Source organism: Chaetura pelagica, unplaced genomic scaffold, assembly GCF_000747805.2.
Source record: "Chaetura pelagica isolate M959 unplaced genomic scaffold, ChaPel_1.0 scaffold191, whole genome shotgun sequence".
In the NCBI taxonomy this organism is placed as follows: domain Eukaryota; kingdom Metazoa; phylum Chordata; class Aves; order Apodiformes; family Apodidae; genus Chaetura; species Chaetura pelagica.
This window is the reverse complement of record NW_009952440.1, coordinates 709983-734262: the sequence shown is the minus strand read 5'-3', so window position 1 is coordinate 734262 and position 24280 is coordinate 709983. Positions and strand designations below refer to the sequence as shown.

The window sequence follows — 24280 nt, the reverse complement described above, 5'->3', positions numbered from 1 at the left end:
GGTCTCTTGCCAACTCAGAAAACCCCACACTGCATGACCATCCCAATTTAAAATCAGAACCCCTGTTAGCAGCGATGTGGCTTCGGTTTTTAAGATCCACAGTAGTGTCACTGGACGTCTCCTTCCTTTGCACCAGGTATACTCATGGCCCAAATACAAATGAATTGCTGCTGATTAATGTGACTCACATGAAGTTGTACACACATGAAAATACTGACCTGTTTTGGTGGGTAATGGTAATAATTTCTGCACAGCTAAACTGGAGAGTATCCTTTTCTGATAAACAACACTTCAACTTAAAATACCCTATATGTTATTACACACAATGCAGGTGTAATTATTGTGTCCCAATTACACTTCTCTGCACAGGTAAGTTTTGCCTTCAGCAGAGGCTTGTTCAACAACTAGAACATAAGCTGGAGCCTTCCTGATGTCAGAAATATACCACTTTAGGGATTGGTATGGCAGAACTCCTCTGGAGCCACATGTCCTTTTCTGGTGTTCACCGTCATCTGCAAGGATACTCCTAGCTACATGAAACAGCTGGAAGCCAACTCTTTATTTGGAATTTCTTAAGAGGTTGCAACACACTGCCTGTCTTCTGCTACCAAAAATTCAAACAGAAACAAAACCCGTTCACAAAAACATTACATTCTGCCCTTCTGCCCTTGCCACAGCTCAAGGAGGGCTAAAGCAGAACACTGACCTGACTGGATAATTTATTTGTATTCTGTTCCAAGAAGTGCCCAGTACTACTGTTTTGCAGATAAAATTATTAGAATGGTTTTCTCTTCTAGGAAGCTGGACTTAAAAAAGAAAATTGAAAAATTCCAGGCTAACATAGAAAGATTAAGAATAAGATATTGAAACATTGTCACCCTGTCCCTCAGTGTCTATTAATAAGAAATTTTCAGGTTTTAACATGATGAAAAAATGCAGAAAGCTTGAAACTAATGAAATTCATGAATAACTGTAACAAAGACTTGTAATATTGCTGCAGAGTGTTAATTCATGCTTTGTGAGTGTTAAGATATGGTACTGCAGGCAAATTGAATATATAAATCTATAACCAGACTTTTTTGTTCTTGGGCTATGGCTGCTTCATTGCAGCTAGCAGTTTAAAAAAAGATAGACAACAAAAAATCTTAATAAATTTTAACTCTTTTCTCAGCTTATTTAACACAATACAAGTAACTTCTAAATTATATAGAACTTTTAACATTTCTTAGTAACAGACAATTAGACATTCATGGGAGCATGTCACACTTTCACAATTGTTATTTTTATCAGAACAGTTGTCATACAACCACAACTCCCATGGTAGCCAGGGAAGTTGTACCCTGAATAAGTAATGAAGTTACACTTCTGGACCAGACGGTAGGAGATTTTGCTCTTTTACTTATCTTCAGTCATAATGGTGATTTTCATTTGGCTGTATATTATTTTACAGTACTTTGTATCTTAGGTAAATATTTTTGCCACAATTTTGTAATAAGGTATTTACCTATTAGGAGTACTGCTGAATATTATTATATAAATGCAAAAAAAAAGAGGAAGAAATAGTTGCTTCCACAAGATTTTGAAACACTAAACAGTATAGATAAGATTACACAATACAGCAGAAGATAGCTGTATACTCTATGCCATTCTTTCTTTAAGTCTAATAATAGACATTCATGCTCTGAGGTAAAACACTGTTTATCTGAAAGATTCACAGTGAGAAAAATGAAATGCATTTTTAACTGCAGTTATAAGGGCTTCAAAAGAATATAGAATAAAAAATAACATAATCAGCTTCTAAGATGAAAGAAAAAAGGAAGGTCTTGGCTCTGACAAATGGTCATTAGTATATGGAAAGTCAATCCATAAGAGCAACAATGAGAATTAGTAGATGTGAATGAGGTGACAAATATTTGTTATTAAATGGTCTGCATAAGTGCAGAAATACCCACATTCCTTTCTGAGTGAATTCAACTAAGCCTTTGCTTGAAATTTCTGTGCCCTTAAAGCAATTTATGTTGTCTTTGTGAGAAGAACTTCATCTGGAGTTCACCTGCAATATTGCTTCAGTTACACATTTCTAAGAGGGCAGTTTATTCTGTGTCATTGTTAATGGCAGGTAACCTGTGACTTTGAAAATATAAATGCCAAACCCTTCATCACTGTTTGTTTCCTGTTCAAGCTAGGAGAGCCTTAAAGATCTTTGACCTCAGTGATACAGCTACTCAGACAGTTCAGCTAGTTAATCCCTTAGTGAAAAACAGAACTGACTGAAGCCAGAGTCAAGACAGTTTCAGTTAGCAAGGCATTTTTTACTTGGTAGGGGCTTTGGCGGTATTTGTATTAAGCAGAACAACAGTAAACTCAGTAAAATTCAGGAAGAAACTCATCTGGATGGGAAGTGAGCATCAGATTGGTAGCTGATGAGACACAGAGTCATTAGAAAGATGAGATGGAAGAAAATAACCCACCTCAGCTCTATTTTAAACCCTGCTCTTGGTTCTTCAGTGCCTAGAACTCCATTTGTAGATAATTTCATTATCAATCAGTTTTAACACTTCCTGGGCTTTGATGCACTACAAATCCATAGCAATTTAATGGTAACATACATATCCATGATCATGACCAATGAAATACTCCTGTTTCAGACATAAAGAAAACCTCACATGCCTGAATGCCTGTCCATTCCACCTATCAGCTGGTTCAATAAAATACTTTACCTGTATCTACAAACTTTTCCTTGTTACGGCCTTCTTCCAAACTCTGTATCTAGATCACAAAATGATCCTAAATGTCACATCTTTCACTGATTATAAAAATCATTCTCAAAGGAGCCCAAATTGAACAGAAGTACCATTTGCTCTCAGTTCAGCCACATTCTCTGCTATTTTGCTGGTAGCCAGAGAGCTTACTTTGGCACTTAGTCCCTTCCTGCTCTAGCAGATATCTAACCCGCTTAAGCTTATGCACATCTGTAAGTTCTTTAACACCCTTACAAAACAGGATATGAATTACTGAAAAGATAGGGCAAGGATTCTGGCTGTAAGAATTAACACTTTTTTGCTCTTGAGATTACCAAGAATCAGAATAGACTTCTTTGTTTGCTTGCTTTTTACTAAGCAAGAGTTATGGATAGAAAATGCATTCATTCAGGAACAAGTGTTAAGAAAAATTACTAGAACAATAAACATACAAGAAACATCATTGAGCTTGTCCTTCCCATTAAAGGTTTGCCGTGGCTGTTTCAGCATGTCAGCTGTAAAACTGCAGACATTATGCTACAGTCAATCCCAGGAAAGTTATTAGAGAGCGATATTTCCTTGCTGTTAAAACATTGTAACACGGGGAGCAGTAATAATAATAAGAACATATAGGGGCAAATTGTTCTTGGTTTTTATCTGAAAATAGGTTGTTTGGGTTTTTTTTTGCTTCTCTTGCCAGTTGCATCCAACAGCCCTAGGACTGGGCAGTACACAGAATGAACTTGCAACACTTACAGCTTTCCATTTCTGTGTCACCTAGTTGATTTTTCTACTGATTTTATTATATTCTGAAACTAAGGCTGCTTCTTCCAACATGAAACTGGAATATTGCAGTCCCCCAATGGTGCAGGGTACTTTCAAGATTCATGTTGGTTGACTTTGCTCAGAATCTCCAAGTGCTATATTGAAGTAGTCAGCAACAAGAGTGCACAACTTCCACCTCAAAGGCAACTTTATTTCAGAGAACCTCATCATAATCACTCTTACTTATTTTATTTAACCGCAATTATTTGTAGCTTGACCATTAGAAACTTGCAGTTATACATGGATGTAGCTTTCGTAGGCTCAAAATCTTTGAAACATAGAACAGCCAATGTGTTTAATGTGTATCCTAGACAGAGGTACTGTAACGGTACATGCAGGAAAAAAAATTGTAAGCATAAAAAAATAACAGCTTTTCAAAAGGTGAGGTCCTAAAAAACCCAGGGGAAAAATCATAAATATGTGCACACTCATATTTGCATCCACACCACTATGCTGGCCTTCACTAATTCTGTGGGTCCTTCCTGTAGAAAGCAGAAGGAATTTCCTTCAATTCAGACTTTCTTCCTCACTGACACTTAACCGTGAACAGTCCTTCTGTACTATACAGTGAAAATGTGGGAATAACTGCCCTCTTTGTTTTTATTGGGATGACTCATCCTCTACAGGTTTGTATTTCTTTTCTTTCACTGCAAAGACTGAGCTATGTAGGACTCTTCACTCCTGAAGAGGAAACCAGGCTGAGATGACATATACCCACACTGTTGCTGCACTGCTGTCCAAAACAAAGACTACTGCCTAAACAGTCTTGGCACAATTTAGTGAAAAATGCACAACTACCAACAATGAAGGCTTCAAATTCATATCTATGCAAGTACTGGCACTCGTACTGTGCATGGCACCATTAAAACCTTACACTAATGGAATATTATTTGGATTACAATGTCTATTATGGAAGAGTCTGGTTTGTTGTCCATGCAGAATATACTTGGCATCTTTAAGAGCACACTGAGAGGAGTCCTTAGCTTTGCTATCACAAACTACCTTTCTAAATGACCAGTCATTCTGCAAATGGGTCATTATTCAATACTTATTTATCCTTCAGAATTAATGTGTAATACAAAGCCTTTGCAACTAAAAACTACTTACATTTGCACTGAACGAAAAATTTCTTTCTCTTATGTTTTCACAGCCAATCCAATACTTTGAAGGTGGTCATAAGACAGTTTAAAGCTAAAATAAACACAAAATAAGCTGCTTTGGGATGCTATTTTTGAAAGAATCCTTTTCAACAGGCTTGTTAACCTCCTTCCAAATCCTCAACCAACAACTACTGCTGGTTTGCTTTCACTAGTATTTGCTTTTTACATATACACACAAACACACACCCCATTTTCACACATCTAATGCCTGGATAGGAATCTTTGACTGCTTTAATCCAGTGTAATTATGGTATTTTACCAAAGATTACTGTTTTGTTTTGTTTTTTTCTTGAGTCTAGCTTTCATTATATGTTTCCACCAAATTCCATTTCCCACTGAGAGCACACATGGCACTCACTATGTGGCAAGTCAGATCAAAGAGCTGAACCAAATGAACATAACTGCATCAGGGAAATTGCATTACAAAAGAGTCTTCTTCCAGCTGGAAGAGGCACCTGATGCAGCTCAACATGAAGCTGTAAAACTGCTAGCACAAGCATAAAGGAAAGATCAAGAAACCAGGAGTAGGTTGGAAGAAAGAACCAGAAATAAACAGACTGCATGAAGGAAACAACTCTTCTAATAGCAGCCAACCCAAGACAGATCATCCCATTGCCGCCTTTTCCTTTGTATGCACATATTCAGGCCTGCTCACTATATGCCCATGCACAGCTCATTAATCTCACTTCATTGCCTGCCCACTCCCTTCTCCCTCAGCAATTTCTCGTCCCGGTTTCCATCACTTCTCAGATTAAAACCTGTCCTTTCTAACATGAGAAGATTTGGCCATCTGTTCTCTGCCATGGTTAGCTTTTTACCATGTTTTCTCCTGTACTGCGGTTCAACTCCTTTGAAGCACAGAGAACTCACTGAGATCCCCAGAGCAACCAGAATAGTAGTTTGTTCCTCTTCATCGTGTTTGTTCTTGCTCCATCTTCAGAAGATGAAGCAATCAATATCAAATTGAGCATTTTATTCACATAACCTTGTCTTTTAACTGCTAGCTCTGCTCTTTGCATCTGTCCAAACAATGTACAGACATCTGCAAGGACTCTTCTTGGGGAATACTGCTTCCCAGATAGAAAACTACCTACATAAAGCTACCCTATTGCTACAATCTGGAACCAATAGACAGTGCTGACATTGCTGTAACCTGAGACAAAGGCGTCATGTTTCCCTCCCAGGGTGACTTCTGACTTCTCCATCTGTTCTGCCCCTGCTTGCCTTGCCACAAACATGCACTGGTAGCTGGTACGGCAGACTTGACTGCTCCCACCTTCAGACAGCACTATGTACTGCTGGTCTCCCTGTAACAGAGTTCTTAGCTCTGCTGGATTAGGAGCTGACTCTGCTAAGTGAGAGTGAACTAAGCCTACCTCCTTGGCTGACCTTGTGGACTTCTCCACAGCAGTAATAAAAGCAACCACACTGTGAAATTGCATGCCCCAGCTCCAAATTATCCTGAGCAGAAATATTTCTCTGTAGAACAGCTCTGAGAATTAAAATGGGCAGTAGAACACCTCCTGTCCTTAGCCTTATTATGAGAAATATGAAATTGTTTGAGGCAAGTTCAACCTAAGGCAGATGACTGGCATGGAAAACATCCATTTCTCTGCTGAGAAAGTGATAAGCAACAAAAATAAACTGTTCATTACATAAAGCAATAGCTACTTTAGAGGGCACTACATGATTTTCCACTTGCATTTGTACACTGCGATGAATGTTGTACACTCATCACAAGTATCAATCTCAAAAACTATGCAGATTATGGAAAAATGCCCATGTATGATTTCCTCAGACAGCTGACAGCACTGCAGGCTAATCTCAAACTCCTAGCACCCTTTTTGTCTAATCCTAAAATGAAGTGAGTGATTTTGCCAAACTGAGTTATTTTTTTACGATATATGGACAAACACTCACTAAAGGATAGCCTGAAAATACTAAATAATTTCCATTTCTGACCTAAGCAAGATTTTCAGCTTTTAAATGTGACAGCCTACTGTAACAGCCTTCAGTGCCACATGGCATCCAGAGCTATCTTTACTGCATAAGCCTCATTTCTATTAGAACAGGGTTCAATATGACCTTTATATAATCTTCTGATTTAGTCTGTATTTTGCTTGAAATGTATGGAAAATTATTAACAAGTTAGCTTCAGGCACTGAAAAATAACATGCACTTCAAGAAGAAAAAGAAAAGGAATCATTACAGATGTGTAAACCAAATTAAGCAGGAGAGTAAATCTCTGTTATGGACCCCGGGGGAATGGCAAATCCTTTCTCTTAGAATAATATGGAAAGATGCTCAGAATGTGTGAAACAGAATAGCTTTGCATACCGCAGTAAAATAATTGTGCCCCAAAAGGCATCCTGAGAGCATGCTGTCACAAAACTCCAATACTTTGGCTGCTGCTGTACAGCAGGAAGTGAATTGAAGTGAATTTTCCCAGGGAAAATTCCTGGGAGGTAGCACATCTCAGGGAAGCCACATTATTTCTGCCTAATATGCTACTAGTCTAAATCAAAATTAGCTAAATGTTAATGTGAATAGAAGAGAGAAATAATAACCCCCCAAAACAAACAAACAAACAAATAAAACCAAGCAAAAAAGAAGACAGAACTCCATTATTACTATTGCACTTTACAGTATGTCTAATAGGAAAACTAACAGGTTGTCTCTTAAAAAGTATCTAGTCCATGTCCAGTAAGTCAGGTCTGAAATACCTATTGGTTAAAATAATGTGTAACTGCTTTTCATTTTTCAGCTTCCTCATTTTTTTTTTTTCCCAGTACAATGACTGATCCATAGTTTTTATAGGCAAAGAAATCTGAAATTTTCTAACAGAAAAAAAAACAAAACAAAACCCGAACACATAAGTTAGAAGCAATTTAGCTTTTAGTTACTGCTTAACATCATGCTCCTAGTATAAGGTTAATGGGAAAATCCTAAGATTTTTACACATCTACTTTTTATGACTATCTGAAAACTCTTCAGTGTTATCTCTAGGACAACCTTCTTCCTGGAACTTCTGCTGTTGTGCTTTTCCAGTCTAATAATTTGATTTATTTTTCTGAATTGAACTTAATTCTCAAGACTTTGTAATAAAAGTCCCCTTCTCCACTTTATGTGGCAATTAAAAAATTTGTTCTTCCTCGAAAGTGTGGGGTTTCTTCCCTTGTATTTCACTTCTTTAAGGAAAAAAAAAAAAAAAAAAAAAAAAAAAAAAAAAAAAAAAGGCAAGCTAAAATAACTTCTATAGAAGTCGAAATTCTAAATAAGGCAGGTTACATATAAAATATAACATGGTATTGTAGAAAATAAATTATTTTCTATGGGAAATAATAGACTGCTTGTATTAGCTGCACACAGATGTACAATGCAGCTGTGAATACATGCACATACTGTGCCACAAGATTCTTGTTGGGATTATTTTTTAATAATATCTTTGAAGAAGAAATTTCTATCATATATTGAGTGTACAATCTCTTCAACACCTAAATTCCATTTCAACAATATTAAACTCTAACTGTAAAAGACCTTTTACTCTCATAAAAGTCTAGATACATTTGGACATTGCATATAGATGGAATACAAAGACACAAAAGCCAGTTAATAAAAACACAAGGCTTAAAAAAAAAAATAAAATTCAGTGACAAAACCAAGGAATGGCTTCAGTTAAGTGATGCTCTCAAAGGACATGTTTATTATTTCAGTAAAAGTCACAGTGTAAAGGCAAGTGTATAAAGTCTTGCATGTTATGCTATGCTCTATCTCATTGTGTCTTGGAAGAATTACTCCTTGATACCTTTAGAAATTATTTCAGACTCCTTGAGCACAGAGAGGGGGACAAAACCATGGAAAAACACCATTAACTTGCAAAACTTCAAACAGCAGGACATTCAACAGAAGCTGATACATTATTAGGCTTAAGAACAATTTGCAACAAAGCAACCTCCTCCTAGTTCAATAAACTGCATTAAATGACTCCTGCCATTTGTGCAGATGGGAAAAGAACCACAGAAGGAAATCTCCAAGAGAACTGTGCTGAGATTTGCTTCGCTTGCTCTCACAGAATGCAGGAGCTTCTAATAAAACTATTTAATTGATCTGAAACTCAAAATAAGTAAGCAGATATGTGGAAGCAGCTCCAAAGTGAGTGTTCAGATGTCTACCAGAACATAAACCCATAGGTAATTAACTGGAATGGAAAAAGAGATTTAGATCAATGTTTATCCAGAAGTAGGTCTAAGGAAAACCTTGTTGAAACTGTGAGGAACATCTGAAAACCTGATGTTTTAGCTTTGGTTAAAAATCATGCACTAAAAAAACTATGCTTTTTCTTAGATTAAATGCGTTTAATGAGTTACGATTACAGTTCATTGGACTGAAGCATACGGAGAGTGAAGGAAACACTGTGAAATACCATTTGTAAAGAAAGATACTCACAGGGCATTTATTATTTCAGGACAATTGATCTTCAACCTAGTGCTTACAACAATCAGTAAAATTTTAGGTAATTTCACTTCTACAAGACTACTCACAGAGGGAATTGTCAAAGAAGACAGACTTTGTCCCAAAGAGCAGAGTATGGGAATAAGTAATGTTTTATCCCTTTGATCGAAAAGAGAAAGAAATCCTAGTTTTGATCCTGATCACTCATCAATTAAAAGTTTATGATGTTCATAAAATGTTCAGATAATATTTATCATCTTCATTAAATTAACACACTAGTTGCCAGTTTAGCCTACCTCATATTCCTTAATAAGTATGGGTACTTTTTGAAAAAATACTACATTGCCCTCCAGCTGATCTCACCTTTTCAGCCCTGCAACTGTAACACTAAGTGGAGTCTTTTTATTTCAGAGTGTTTATAAGATACTTCTAATTATTTTAAATGCTAAGTGCTGATTTCCAGGCCTTGAAACTGGCAGCATGGGATACTTCCTCCCCAGCATACTAGAAACAAGAGTTTAATTACACTTCATGAAGATAAATGTCACAAACCAGAGAAAACTTGTGGCTTCTCTTGGAAAAATGCATAATGTGGTAGCTGACAGAACTTGATTTCTATCTATACAAGGCACAGCCTGCTGAAATTACTGTGAAAAGCTCCAGGTGACAGCATGATGCTTTGGATGGAGATTCTATTTATTTTTCAGCACCCATGCATCTTTCAAACTGCCTGACTGCCTTCCTACTCAGAGGAAGAAGTATCTGTTTTAAGCAGAACACAGAGTTTTGTAAATGTCAATATAATCTGAGACATATGTTGCTTTAAAACAAACCCATAAGAATGCACTGATCTATTGTTTTCAAATCAACAATATCTCATCATATATTAAAGTAAAATCAATAGAACCTATATATTATAAAGCATCTGAAGAGCCAGTATTTCTTACTAAATTTTAAAATAAAAATTAATGTCAGGTAAATAATTGCATTTTGTTAAAAGATTTTCCTCTGGAGAAGCTATAACAAGAAATACCTTTCTAACAAACAGTAAAAAATAACTTCATTTTCACATGCATGCCCTTCATCACTAAATTTATTTTTTCCCTTGCTTTTAATTAATCAGTCTGGTTTTGATTTTGAGTTCCCCAGGAGCAATATAGTGCACTGTATTGTTAAATTTTATATTGTACTTGTAGGTTTCACTTTCATTAAATAGCCGAAAGAGTTACTGTTACAATTATTCACTTACTTTTGCAGGTATTTAGTCATGTTTCCTTGTAACACAATTTCTGAGCAGTTGAGATTTATTTGCACAAATGTTTACAAATATGTGTTTCTTTTCACATGGTAAATCTACCATGTACCATTTATGCCAGAGGCATTTGTTCATCTGTCCAAATCAAAGAATAAAAACACTCTGGTGTTGTATGTTTGTGTACTTCTAGCTGTTGATTTGTCTGTGTGGGAATATCTGTTTGTGTAGTTGTATCAGTGCAACTCCCACGTGTATACTCTTACTGCAGACAGCTTTCTCTCACAGAGTAACTATCATGAAAAGGTCATCAGTCTTTCCATTAGGAGTTTTCATACAGAAAGTTACACTGGTATAGCTGTTACCACATAAATAATTGTGGCACATTTTTAGATGCCAACAAACCCTGAAAGACTAAGAATAATAAAAATAATGGCTAAAAGTTAGGTGTTGCTCATTCAAACAACTACGAGTAAGTTAATTATTTGAGTATGAAACACATTTGTTCCAGTCTCAGGGGAAAAGATTTGAAAAAGTATGTGTAAAAAGGTGTAACATATATTATTTATAATAGATTAATCCAAGGAGATTGTAACTATTTAGGAATATTCTGTGGTGGAGCAATGCTCAAAACATTGTAAATTATTGGCTGAGCTTTGTTGAACACAACAATGATATGGAGAATTAAAGCAGTGATATTACAGCAGACAAAAACAAAGCAGGCAGAAGTGATTAAATACAATCCATTTAAATGAATACAAAAGCAAACAATGTCATCTGGCACTCCAGAAGAATAGGGCTCCTGAGGAACCGAATACAGAATCTGTAGGCTTTTGTGAAACTATTAAAATTTCAGCTAGTAAGCCTAATAGAGACATGTAGTGGAGCCCATGCGGCTGTCTTATAAATTCCACTTGTCTCCTTTTATCCATTTTCAGCTGATGTATCTGGCTAGCTTGGCCAGCCCACAGATACAGGTTTTCACAAAAATTGCAGTGACATTCAAAATGCAAAGAGGAAGGCCATTTCTTTATGAGAAGCTCCACTGGTCACAACAGGAATTATGGTTTCACAATGTATAAACATGGCAAGATTATCTTGAACAATGTATACAGTGCATTCGTATACGCCCCTAAATTCTGTCTCTACAAAATATGCATACTTAAACCAATTCCAAAAGGAAATACAGGTGCTTTTTTTTATCTTTTCTTTGTAAAAAAATAAAATCTTTTGCAACTGACACTCCTACTGAGCAGCTCCAATAGGTTTCTATTAAAATATTTTCCATGACAATTTCAAGACTGACAGATCTCGCAAGAAATGGATAGTTGAAGGCTGATGCATACTCCTCAGGGGTATGTTAGTACTCTACAGTTCTTTCCTAAATTCTTCCATTCTCTGCTTTGCAGTATTTTTTCCCATCTCAGTGATGTTTCTTCCCTTTCCACTACTACCTTAACGTTAAAAGCTCCCTTTTGCTCCTTTCTGTATTCAGTGCTAGTCTTAACTACTCTCCCTCTCTCACACTCTACACTTGGCTTTGTTCTCCATCCTTTCATTTATTATTCTCTACCGTACTCTAATTACTTATATTGCTCCCAAGTTGTAGGTTAGTGTTGTAAACAGTGTTCAGTCCTTCCTTGCTATCTTCCTTCCTTCATTCACTTTCCTTACCTTTTCTCCTTTGGTCCTCTGGAGACTTTTATTGCTTTTAACAAGCCACTATAAAGTGGCTCCCTATTCATTTAGCTCACTGAGTTTATACAACTCAATGTCATTTCAAATATGTAAAGCTGTTTAGTGCCATTCTTCTTTGGTGTGTTGCCTTCTTTTTCTTTAAATACTCCCAAGCTAATGGATTGCCAATTAATTAGAAATAGTTAATCTTCACAAAAGAATAAACACTATGTGTTTCTGTCTCTTGGGGAGCTCCTAAACTAATTTTTATGATGGTGTTGTTAACCGTTCTCACTACTTGGCAGCCTGTAAATGGAAATAAAAGTTTGCTGAGCAGATATCCAGGCCACAGTCTGCAGTACATTTTCTCCGAGCAGGATGCTTCTGAGCTAGCTGTCCTTTCCTTCTTTCACCACTTCCTCACAGGCTGCACTGTCTTCAAGGATGACAGTTTTGGGGAGTTAGGTAAGTGATTGAGCTTCGCTGGCATAAAGACAGATTAAAAAACTAGCACAAACACAGGTGTTTCTACTCTTGATTGCTTTTGACCTGTTTAATTTGTTTGTTTGTTTTTCGTTTTTTATGAAGTCTGATGCACCAGCTTAACCAAGGAAGAAGCAAAAAGGAAAGTGGCAGAGAAGATTTTGAACTACGACACTGACTATTTAGCATGAGCTATACACAAAATAAACCTTGTTAAAAGATTTTTTAAAAGGTATCTCTCAAGTAATGGTTACCATGATGTAGTTGTCATAATAAATTATTCATACCTGCTGAAGTTGGTTCCTCTTCAATTGAGGCTGTGCAAAAAGGAGGCAGGGGTTGGGGGGGAGATGGGGACAGGGAAGGGTAAGTGGAAAGGAAAGAGAAGAGAGAAAAAAAATACAAATTAAAACCCCCATATCATCCTAATTGTTATACTATTTACATTTTTTTGATATATCAGCAATAAGACATTAAAAAAATTACAAATAATTTTATCAACTTGAGCAACAGATGTTTCATCATAGTGGAGAACTAAGCTAAAATGAGCTCAATCATACTCTTAACATTTCTCTATGATGTGGCTAGTAGCATAGGCTCAATACTGCATCAGCACAGTTCAAGAGACATGTTTCAGTCAGCTTCTTGGCAGACAAATTCAGCGACAGAGGTGTTGCTATAAGCCTGAAAGGACCCTCCGTAAGTGCGATATAGACACTGTCTTACGGTACTAACCACAGGTAACCATCCCTTTATTATTTCTATTTTAAGGAGCTTCTTTTATCAGTTAAAGTGGAAGCTCCTTATGTTATATTTGTTGCAGAATCACTCCCATATAAACAATATTCTTACAGCCAAGCCATGGCAAACACTGATCCACCCTGGCAGCTTCAGAGCTTGCACTTGGCAGCAATAAAGATTTCAAACATTTTCTCAGAGTGGTGCCATGCTTGGTAAATTGACTTTTTGCCTTCAATATCACTCTCATGTTTTATGCTGGGAGAAATCAGGAAAGGAGCAGGAAGATCTTTCCTCTTTTTAGTGAAACTTCATCATACATAGCAGAGACCATGTCAACAGACACTGACTGCACTTGAGACCAAAAGTGAGCCTTGGTTAATTCAATACAATATTCTACATGCAACTGTATGTATGATAACTAATGCTGGATACATCGGTTATTTCTAACTGCAGAGTAACATGGTGTCCTTTTGGGGGCTGTCAAATCCAATCGACAGAAAATAATTAATTACTGTTTGAAGAACCAGCCAACCATCTCGTCTCTAACTAAAGTTTCCTGAGGCAAATAGGTGATCTTTATTTATGCAGCCTGGTGTTCAGATAAACACTTAGGAAGACTACATTACAATGCATTACATTATGAAATGCCTATTCTAAAATGGCCTAAACAGAATAATTAATAGGCAAATCCTTCCCTTTTGTAACTCCTATTTATTTATTCTTATTTATTTGTTCCTATTTTTCCTAATTTATTGTCTAGATGTGTATTTTGAAACTAGATTAATTCATTTTGAAGTGCATATATGTAAAAATCATATCAATCTTTTAAATTTGACAGTAGTACATGGTGTTGTGTTTTGGTTTTTTTTCTGTATACTTACTGAAGTTAAGTAAAATGTGTTTGCAACAGTAGTGGATTTCAAGACAGTGAAAGAAGAGTACCACCCTATTTTTGTTTTTTAATTTAACTATTCAGATACAGTATTATTACAATAACATTACAGCTGATTCCCAAAAAAAGAAACTGAGTATTTAAATATTATGAACAACAGAATCAGAAGTAAATAAACAAACTATAAACTAAGTCAATCAAGCATGTTGTAATTTATCAAGGAACCAGTGGCAGAGAGGACTACACAAACAGAACAGGACCTGAAAGTTAGACAGAAGCTGCATTATTAAAGCTTACAAATGTGCAAGATCTGGATTAGCTGCAAGCTCAACTGCTGCTTGAGCAACAAAAAATTAAAAGTAGTAGTGACTGTGCATTAAAACTGCTTTAAAAAGAATTAAAAATACAAAAGATTATTCATTCCAGTAATGATGTTTTCAGACTGCTACTTGAATAATATTCTTAGACTTACTTATTGCTATGAATACCAGCATTAGCAATTCAAAACTGAATTGTTATCACTCTGGTAGTTGATTCAGTGGGACCATTCTGCACTTAGGTACACATCTGAATGAAATAGGATAGCTGAATCTCAGCTCTAACAAATCATTCAGATGCCAAGACAACTCTGTCAATAACATTACTTTTCTGTTTATTTAATTAATTTTGACTATTTGATTGATGGTTTAGGTTCTGTCAGGACTACAATATGTTCATTTCTTGTCTGACTTAGACTGGAGTTACTGAGAACTGCTTTTGTAAAATGCAAAAGGTTTAGTTCTACTTATCAATGCATTTTGTAGCCATGGACAGAAATTTAAAATGTATATTAAAAGCAGATATGAGGATGCAGTTGTGAACTTGTTTGTACTCCATGAACACTTTAAAAAAAAAATAATATAAAAAATTAACTTAATCTCTTGCTACATGTGCCAGGACTTATTTCACACCCCCACCCCCTCCCACAGCTTGATAAACTATTTTTCAGAAAACATACTTCAGTAAGCTATTGCATACTCAAAGAATACACAATTCTTGCTTTATTATACCAGATCAAATGTCATGTCAGCACTTCACTTTTCATTAAGTAAATGCACTAAATGACCACACAACAATCTCTTACACAAAACCACTACATATATATATATATATATATATTCTCCGCCCCCATCAGCAGTGATTTAAAACTTTAAGTAATTTTAAAAAGCTATTTACAGAGTCACTGATCTCCATACTAGTTATCTGTAATTTACTTTCTTATTTCAGAGGAGTGAAGAAGGAGAAAGCTGGAATTGCCTTGCTCAACTGAGTGGTGACTCTCTGTGCTGGGTGGTGGATCATCATCAGCCTGGCTTTCTCCTGGCTCCAGATCAGTAACACTGACACAGAGGAGCGAGGTGTTGGATAAAAAAAGCCCCCACAACTGTCACACACATCCCCAAGTCATGGTCTGACAACAGCACTGCACAACCTTAAACTGTAAACTACTCTGCAGCTTCAGAGCTGCAGAGAGAATATTTTTCTTCTCCTTTTAATGCATCTTTAACAATACATAGTAAGACATGTGGCAGCACAAACATTAGATTTTATCTTCTTGCAGAAAATCTTATGTTCATTTGGGAAAACTTAATCACGTTTTCTTTAGAGGTGAGCATTGCTGCATGACACTTGTGGGGAAAGAAACCCCAAAAAGCATGAGCAGATTTGTAAAGTATATACTAGGATACATATAATCCAATATATACTAGCTTAGAAGAGGTAGATTATATGCTTGGATAGTATCTGAACAGCTATACCAGACTTGTAATTCTTTCTGTTACAATAGTGAAAGCCTTGCCAGGTCTGGAAAAAATCTGAACTTTGAAGCATAGGTAATTTGAGGATAAAGGATTCAGTGAAACGGTGGGCTCTCCTATGTTAGGTATTATGACATGTTACATGATTTTTGTGTTCATATTAAGACTTGCATTAATTATACATTAATGTGAAATATGTTTGCCTTTAACATTCAAATAAAATGTAAGGCATACAAAAGAATAAGCTGTATATAACATTATGGAAAAGGCTACGCAAGAGCTCTGCAAAATCATCCAAATGAACCACCTGCAAACAGTAGAATCCAAGAGCAAGTAACATTTTTCTGAATACAACGTAAAAAAATGTATAAATATATTCTGCTCAGCATCAAATCTCAGGATCTCAGAGAACCTGCATATTATAAAGACTGATTGACTGACTTCCCAGAGACTATCATCAGTCATTAAGAATGTGATCTTAATTCCACAGATGTTTCACTGAAAATACGTGCCTAACAAATCTGTCTCTTTACCCACTGCCCACTTGACAGAATTAACTTCAGTCTTCCATGAACTGGCTCAATTTTTGGTTCTCAACACTGGGTGCAGCACTGGCATGACTGATGAGGCAACCCATTGTCAAGCCATATTTCCACAAAAGCCCCTCTGCACCGAATCTCAGTCTGTCCCACACTCTGTCAGTTTAAATGTGCTAAAGCCACCTGCAAGACACAGCTCAGATGATTAACGCTGTCTCACCAACTGATGACAACCAACTCAACCAACTCAGCTGGCTGCCACTGCAACAACTGATATAAATAATTGTCAGTCTTAGTTACAAAAAGGAGGCATAATCCCTAAGAAAAATACAGATTCGTTTTCAAGATGCATGAGTCTAATGAATCTGGAAAACGCATCACTTATGCCATTCAGTCAACGATACCTCTGTCAGTGTGAGTAAGATGTTTTTATACTGCAGTTTTACAGTGAGGTTGGGTTTGTTCTGTTGCTGCGTGTTAATTGGATTTGTAGTACCAGGACACCAGCTAATCCTTCCCTATTCACAGGCCCTTGGGAACAGCAGTGCCTCCTTCTATCTTCAGCTGATTAAGTTTTGTTTGCACCCATTCTTAACAAAAACCCCAAAATAATACAAAAGGGAGGACACCAGGCAACTCAGCAGTTCATTTCAGAGATAACACATTTTGAACTGATAAAACTCTGCTTGAATGACAGATGTTAAATGAAAAACAAAGTAAATAATTAAGAAAACTCAGAAATGCCTGTGGCAGTTGGTAGAGGAAACCTATCACTCTTCATAAGTTTACATCCACTTAAGCACATAAAGCCTGTAAAAAAACCTTACTCTTTCTTCTCTTCATTGTTTTATTTAAAGAAATAGGTTTCTAACAAAAAGTGGAGTATCTGAATAAAATTTCAAGTATTATTAAAATATAGAATCTAAAATCTAGAATAATATATTAAAATGGCAGTGTTAGAAATACTAATAAGATTACTTAATTCATTCGCCTTTTTCTTAAGTATAAGTTTTCCCTTTTTTTAAGCATCAGGACTAGTGCTGAACATGTTTAAATACGAAAGATTTATTTAGATGAAATTTTGTATTGTGTAGAGCACAAGATTAGATAGTGATTTTTGTGGTGAGTGCCTTTACATTTACAATTCTGTAGAACAAGTCAGTTATCGGAGTGCCCACCAATTCTAGTACAAGCCTAGCATCTGGCAGGATGTTCTTCTTAAGGAAAACAGTATAAAAAAATTTAGTTTTAAAACAATTATTCAGTTCTTAGACAGCTGCAGTTCTTGACAAGGTTTCAGCATCTGCCAAAGGCACAACAGTACTTAAAGTTGTAATTCTGAAAGTAGAAGTAGTTTGTCATAACTTTAAATATCACACAATTTTACATGCATACTGACACACGCTGCCAAACACAGTTTTGAGAAGATCTGCATGTTCCAAAAAAGCAAAGAATGCAATCAGAAAATATCCTACCACTTCTCTGTATGAGAACAAGTGTCCTGAAATAGCTAAGTGACTAAGATGGTAGAAGGAGTCTTTGCTTCTTTAAATTACAAAGACGATTCTCTCAACATCCAAATGCATACTCCTAAAATGAAATACTGAAAAAGGCTGTAAATTATAGTTAGGATTAATTAGGTACATGCAAGCACCTGTTTTGCTTAGGGATGCAAAAAACTATGTAAGATATCCCCATAATTACACACAGAAAGAGCCTTCCAAGCCAAACAATTTTGTATTTCATATTTCAGTCACTTGCCTGAAGCTTTTTCACTTGGTTGTTTTGTGTGTTTCAAGGGAAATTTGACCAGCTATTCTTCCGTGAATGAAGAACTTTAAAATAGCATCATATATCACACTGGAAAGTAACACTGTTGATGATTTATTATTATTTTTTTTAATTTATTTTTTAAATTATTTTTACTTTATGGGTATTCTTCCCTCTTGGGAAAACAACCAAACAACCAAACAACCATAACCCACAATAAAAGCCCACTCAGTTATTTATAGTATATGTGAGTTTAGTTTTGGATTTGTACAGGAGGCTGGATTAGCTCTTGCACTGCAGATGCATACCCCAGTGCTTGATCTAGGTCAAGCCTGTTCCTTTGTACTATGAGGAAAATGTGCTGCATCTCAGTCTGAAGATACCAAAGGCTGACTGAGAGGGCAGTTTGATCTGCTCTTGAAAACAGTTTACTACAAGCTGGGAAACTCTTGGAACTCTCTGTGCAAGGAAAGAGAGCAAGGCTTTCTCAAAGCTACAAAAATTCAGACTGAAACAAAGGGGGACTGAGATAAGAAAAGGTTTAACAGGGTCTGAGCATCACTGTATCTTCCACCAAAAATAAGAAGGTAGATTTACTACCATACTACTTGACAATAGACAGTATCCAACCTCCAATAGAATTAGGAAAGCTTAAAAAGACAATAGACAATCCTCAAAACAGAGCAGAAAACAGGAGTTAACACAAATGAACCTGAACTGTATACAGTCCTGTAACACCACATACCAACTTTAATGCATAAACTTTCTGTGACACTATTGTGCCACTTCTCACTCCAAACTAACTTCAACCTCAGTCATTGCATGAGAAGTCTTTACATTGCACAAAGATGAAGCAAAAAGTTGCCAATAGTCACTGTTGCATAGAACATACACTATGTTACAAACCTGCTCAGGACCAGGGACATACAGTTCTCTGTTCAAATGACTTGCTTGGTTCATAGGCTGTATAGAATTACAGAATCATAGAATAGTTTGGGTTGGAAGGAACTTTAAAGATTCTCTAGCTCCAACCAGAGACACCTCCCACTAGACCAGGTTGCTCCAAGCCCCATCCAACCTGGCCTTAAACAGTTCCAGCAAGGGGGCAGCCACAGCTTCTCTGGGCAACCTGTTCTAGAGTCTCACCACCCTCACACTAAAAAACTTCCCCCTAATATGTAACGTAAAACTACCCTCTTTCAGCACAAAGCCATTACCCCTCATCCTATCACTCCATGTCCTTGTAAAAAGTCCTTCTCCATCTTTCCTGTAACCCCTCTGGGTACTGGTAGGTAATCTAAGGTTTCCCTGGAACTTTCTCTTCTGCAGGCTGAACAACCTCAACTTGCTCTGGATTCACTCCAACTGCTCCATGTCCTTTCTGTGCTGGGGAAGGACTCCAGAACTGGACACAGTACTGCAGGTGGGGTCTTACAAGAACGGCATAGAAAGGAAGAATCACCAAATTAAGTTTTTTAAATAATCCAAGTCTGTAGGTTTTTTTAGCATGACTGAGGGCCGACATACTGCTTTACTTAGATAATTTCCATGCAACACAATCCTCACCACCACAAAATTGAGTTGTAAATTGTATAATGTGCCAAGAGGAGAATTCAAAGGAGCAGATGGCAGCTAAAATGAAGGATGTGGTGTTAGAGGAGTCCCACGCTGGGAGGCATATCGCTTTGCTGTGGTACGTGTTTTTAATCATTTTTTGGTTACTTTAGGAATGAGGAACAGGAAATACCCCACCATAGAGCTACATGGAATGACTACAGGTATAGAAAAGAGAAGACTCAAATCCTGGTGCAAGAAAGGCAAATCAGGTATTTTTAAATGAATAAAGCAATATTTTGATTTCCCAGGTATATTTTTAAGACTGGAATATACCGCTTAAGGAATGATTGACACGCCAGTAGTCACTTGTAGCTTTTCTTATTTGGCAGTATTGTCCAGCTTCTATATAACACTGCCCTCAGCTAGATCTCAAATACTTTATCACCACATGTCTGTGTCACAGACAGCAACAATAAGTCATAGGAAATACAAATTCATCTAAGAATATCTGCAGAGGCCATATTGAACCTGGACATTTCCAAACCCAGCACATTTTTCTGCCCTAAAATACAGGTGACAAAGAAGCTTACTTTAAACCTGGGGCAGTTTGAACAAATTACTGTGTCCTAGACTGGTTTTACTGAGCACGTGAAATTCTTTGCGGGCAACTGTAACTCAACAAATAGAAACATGCTTAAACATAACTGTAAAAACATATTTTTCTCTCTTACTGACACTAACATGGCTTTGCTATACGCAGTGAAACAAGGCAAAAGAGAACATGGTGACATGGGTAAAAAAAAATCCAGTTGGCATGAAGTTTCTTTATTCTTCTCAGAAATGCTACGTTTCCTCCTTTATTTTGTCATCTATGCACTGTTCTTAATTTTTAAGAAAGTAATTGAAACTTGAGTACTAAAGGCTTTCCTTCATGAACAAGTGAAGATAATTTACATTGATTTTTCTTTTATCTTAATGAATAAAGCCACTAGAAGTCAAAAGTTTATCAGGCACTCTGACAGCGCCTCTGTAAGAAGCATTTTCACAGCAGCTATCAGTTAGCACTCTGGTGCTCTTCCAAACCTTTCAATTTTCATTAATGTAGGAGCCAGGCCTATTGATTTTGAGCTGTGGAGTTTTTTTAAGATTTTGTTCATCCTAAATATATGGATTTTCTGAAACCCACCTCATCCCTACTTTTCTATATATTCCTCAGAGCTAATTTATTCATTTTCCATGCACGTTCTGTCAGAAGCAGAGTTCTGTTTTCAGAGGACACGTAGCACCCTCTCCAGTAACTGCATTTCAAAACCAGCCGCAACCAGCACCTCGCACTGTGAGAAAGAAGAGCTACTGGGATCTGGTAAGCCGTGTTAAGAAGCTGTCCTTCCTTCCTTTTGATTTTCTCTCTCCCATGCTGCAAACAGATGGCAAAACATCTCCTTGAGCTACCTCCTTCCAACAGAGAAGGTTTGATGTAGTCAAGAGCACTTCTACACTCTCACATGTCCACTGCACACTGCTGCAGCCTATCCCAAAACCAGGGATTACTATTCATATATTATGTTCTTCTCAGCACTTGAGATACTGCAAATGCTTTTTACTTGGTCTGTTCAGGTCAGAGTACTGTGAACACTTTGCTCCTTGCTCTGGATCCAGTGTTCTTTGTAAAAAAGCATCCAGGAATGCAGAATACATGGAGAAAGCTGTACAGTGCTCTAACCATAGAGTAAAAGATCTATAATCTTACCTCTGATCTGCTGATGTGTCATTTTTGTTTGGGCTGTCAAAGTGCTTGCAATTCTGGATTCCACACAATGGACAATATGTAAGATTTTTGTATTTTTATTGCAGAACCAAAGAGGCTGTAGATTCCCTAAAGATACTCAAAAGCCATTTAGACATGGTCCTAGGCAACCAGCCCTTGGTAGCTCTGCTTGAGCAGAGGGGCTCTGAGCAACCTGGTATAGTGGAATGTGTCCCTGCCTATGCAGGGAGGTTGGAACTAGGTGATCTTTAGAAGGTTCCTTCCAACCTAAATAATTCTGTGATTCTATGATTCTGTGATCAGGTGAGAGGACTTCCAGAGGTCCCTTGGCATCTCAGTCCCACTGTGATGCTGTGAATTTTGTTGTGCGAAAAGAACAATTAAAAGAACAGCTGTGCAATAGGAGAGAAACAAGATACATTTCTAGTTATTCAGCTTTTTCCCTTTGTATATTTGCTGCCTTTCAATCTCTTTACATAGCAATTTAACATGCATTTTATGACATGTTGACTCTCATATTATCATAATTGAAGTACATTACATTTAAAGGACTAATTACAAAAACAGTGATTGAAAAATCCTTACTGTTCCCAGTCTTCATCTCTAATGTTCATTTAAGTGCTCTAAGTCTAGTTTCTAGAGATCTGGGAAAATGCAAGCAGATACATATTTAACTCAGAGGGACTACTGAGAAAACCTTGGCTGCAATGTGATTGATATTAATTCTAGTTAAATGCTCTAAGGAGAAAGAAATGACTAGCTTGTCTTCTCTATCGCCAATTGCTTTCTTCAAGACAGGACCTGAAGAATAATTTTCTGTTGGTGTTTTTGTTATGTTTTTTCCCCCACCTCATTTAAAAAAAAAAAAAAAGTATACATTAAGCAGAAGTGAAAAATTTATACTTGGGTCAACCAAAACTTTCATGCTTGTAGAGAAATACTTAATCTCAATTTCAACCCTTTTAAGAGAAAAAATAAAACCCCCCAAATTTAAAAATACGAGGAGTATTTTTCAAATTTTCAAAATTAGATATCAATAAACACTGTCTCACAAAAAGATAAATTAAGTTCATTAATATATCTTTATTAAAATTTTCTTAACTTTTTAGTTTAAACATTTTCTTATTAGTTCCTAAACAAAAAATTTCCTTCTGAATTTAACCCACATTCACACCACATGGTATTTTCCAGTTAATATTAAGGAAAGGAAAAAAAGAAAAGTTTAGGTTTAGAGATGAACAATCTAAATGTCTATGAAGCTAACAGATGTAGTTTTATTGTATTTTCAATTCCTCAACTTTATACAACATTATTAACATTAAAACGAAGTAGTATCTAATACCAAAGTAAACTTGAAATAACTCCACTGACATTACTAAAAGACAAAAATTAATGGTACAACAATTTCTCAAACAAAATTAACTTTTTTCCCCTCCAACTTTTTTTTTTTTTTTTTTTTTTTTAAAACTGGAATTTATGATTACTTCAATAAACAGAAAATAATCCCCTTAAGGAAATTTTCTAGAATATTAAATTTTAAATTAAACCATGTATTTTGAAGTCTATGTTAATTACTATATACAGAATTCTGTTAAGAGTTTTCTGCATCAAAGATTATTATGACTAAATACAAGATACATTCAAGAAACAGACCTAAAAAAGGTAGTAATGAAATATTCATCTGGTGAGCAAATTCTTCTCTTTCATAAATATTCCATGTTTTAACCTAGTGAATTTTAGCCACGACTCTGCACTATAAGGACAAAACAGCACACTATATATGTAAAAGTAACAACCACACACACACATATTCATACCTACATGCCCCCTTATTGTAGGCTGATAGAGCAAAATGTCCGATTGTTATCTGCAGTCAATGACTAAAGAGAAACAGCCAATATTTGGCTGAATCTCCTTCACTTATGTATCTTTTTATTGATTCTTTCCACCACACAAAGGCCTTTACATGAAATTCACTTTATAAATATAAAAGTGACTGACTGAATTTATTGTCTCCTGGTGACCTGGAATAAATCAATCAAATACAAATTTGCATTACCTTCCACTGGCTATGCTTCTTTTATTGTACTATCTTGCAGTTGAGATCTCTTTTAGTGGCCCTTCATACCACTAAGGGACAAGTCAGATGTATATAATGCAGATATAAACTTCACTGAAATCCCTGGAGTTTAGTCTAGCCAGGACATAACCTAAGCTTACAACTCTAAGATAATTAATTCCTCTATAATTAGGTCAAGTTTCCCAGCAAAAACTGATCATGTAAATTCTGTTAGCATATTGCCATGACAAACACACGTCAGTGAGCTTAATGAGGTTCTAGCTGTTTTCCAAAACATGTTGTGGTGCAAAAATCTTCAGCCATCCCTCCACACAAGGCCTCTCAAATCTAGGGAAAATGTCGGTCTGTGGCTGGCCACTGTGCATCAAGGCAGTCAACCAGGCCATAGGAGAGGGGTTTTTACCCTTTTTTATATACTGGGAGAAGCTTCTGTGCTCCTCAGGAGAAAGGACAGCTCCATTTAATGAGCCTTCTTTTCCCTCAGATAGTCTTATACTTGATTTTTCAGACAACTTCAAAAGTGTCAGTCAGTTTGGTGGATTGAGTG

The 24280-nt window shown here is 36.4% G+C and overlaps 1 protein-coding gene across 1 annotated transcript in view; it reads right to left on the bottom strand.

Moving 5' to 3' along the window:
- EDIL3 (EGF-like repeats and discoidin I-like domains 3) overlaps positions 1–24280 on the bottom strand; it is a 287168-nt gene that overhangs the window by 131544 nt on the left and 131344 nt on the right. Inside the window, exon 3 of the mRNA XM_010008401.1 lies at positions 12878–12907. Within this exon, the coding sequence (XP_010006703.1) occupies positions 12878–12907 (30 nt within the window). The remainder of the gene's footprint in view (positions 1–12877; positions 12908–24280) is intronic.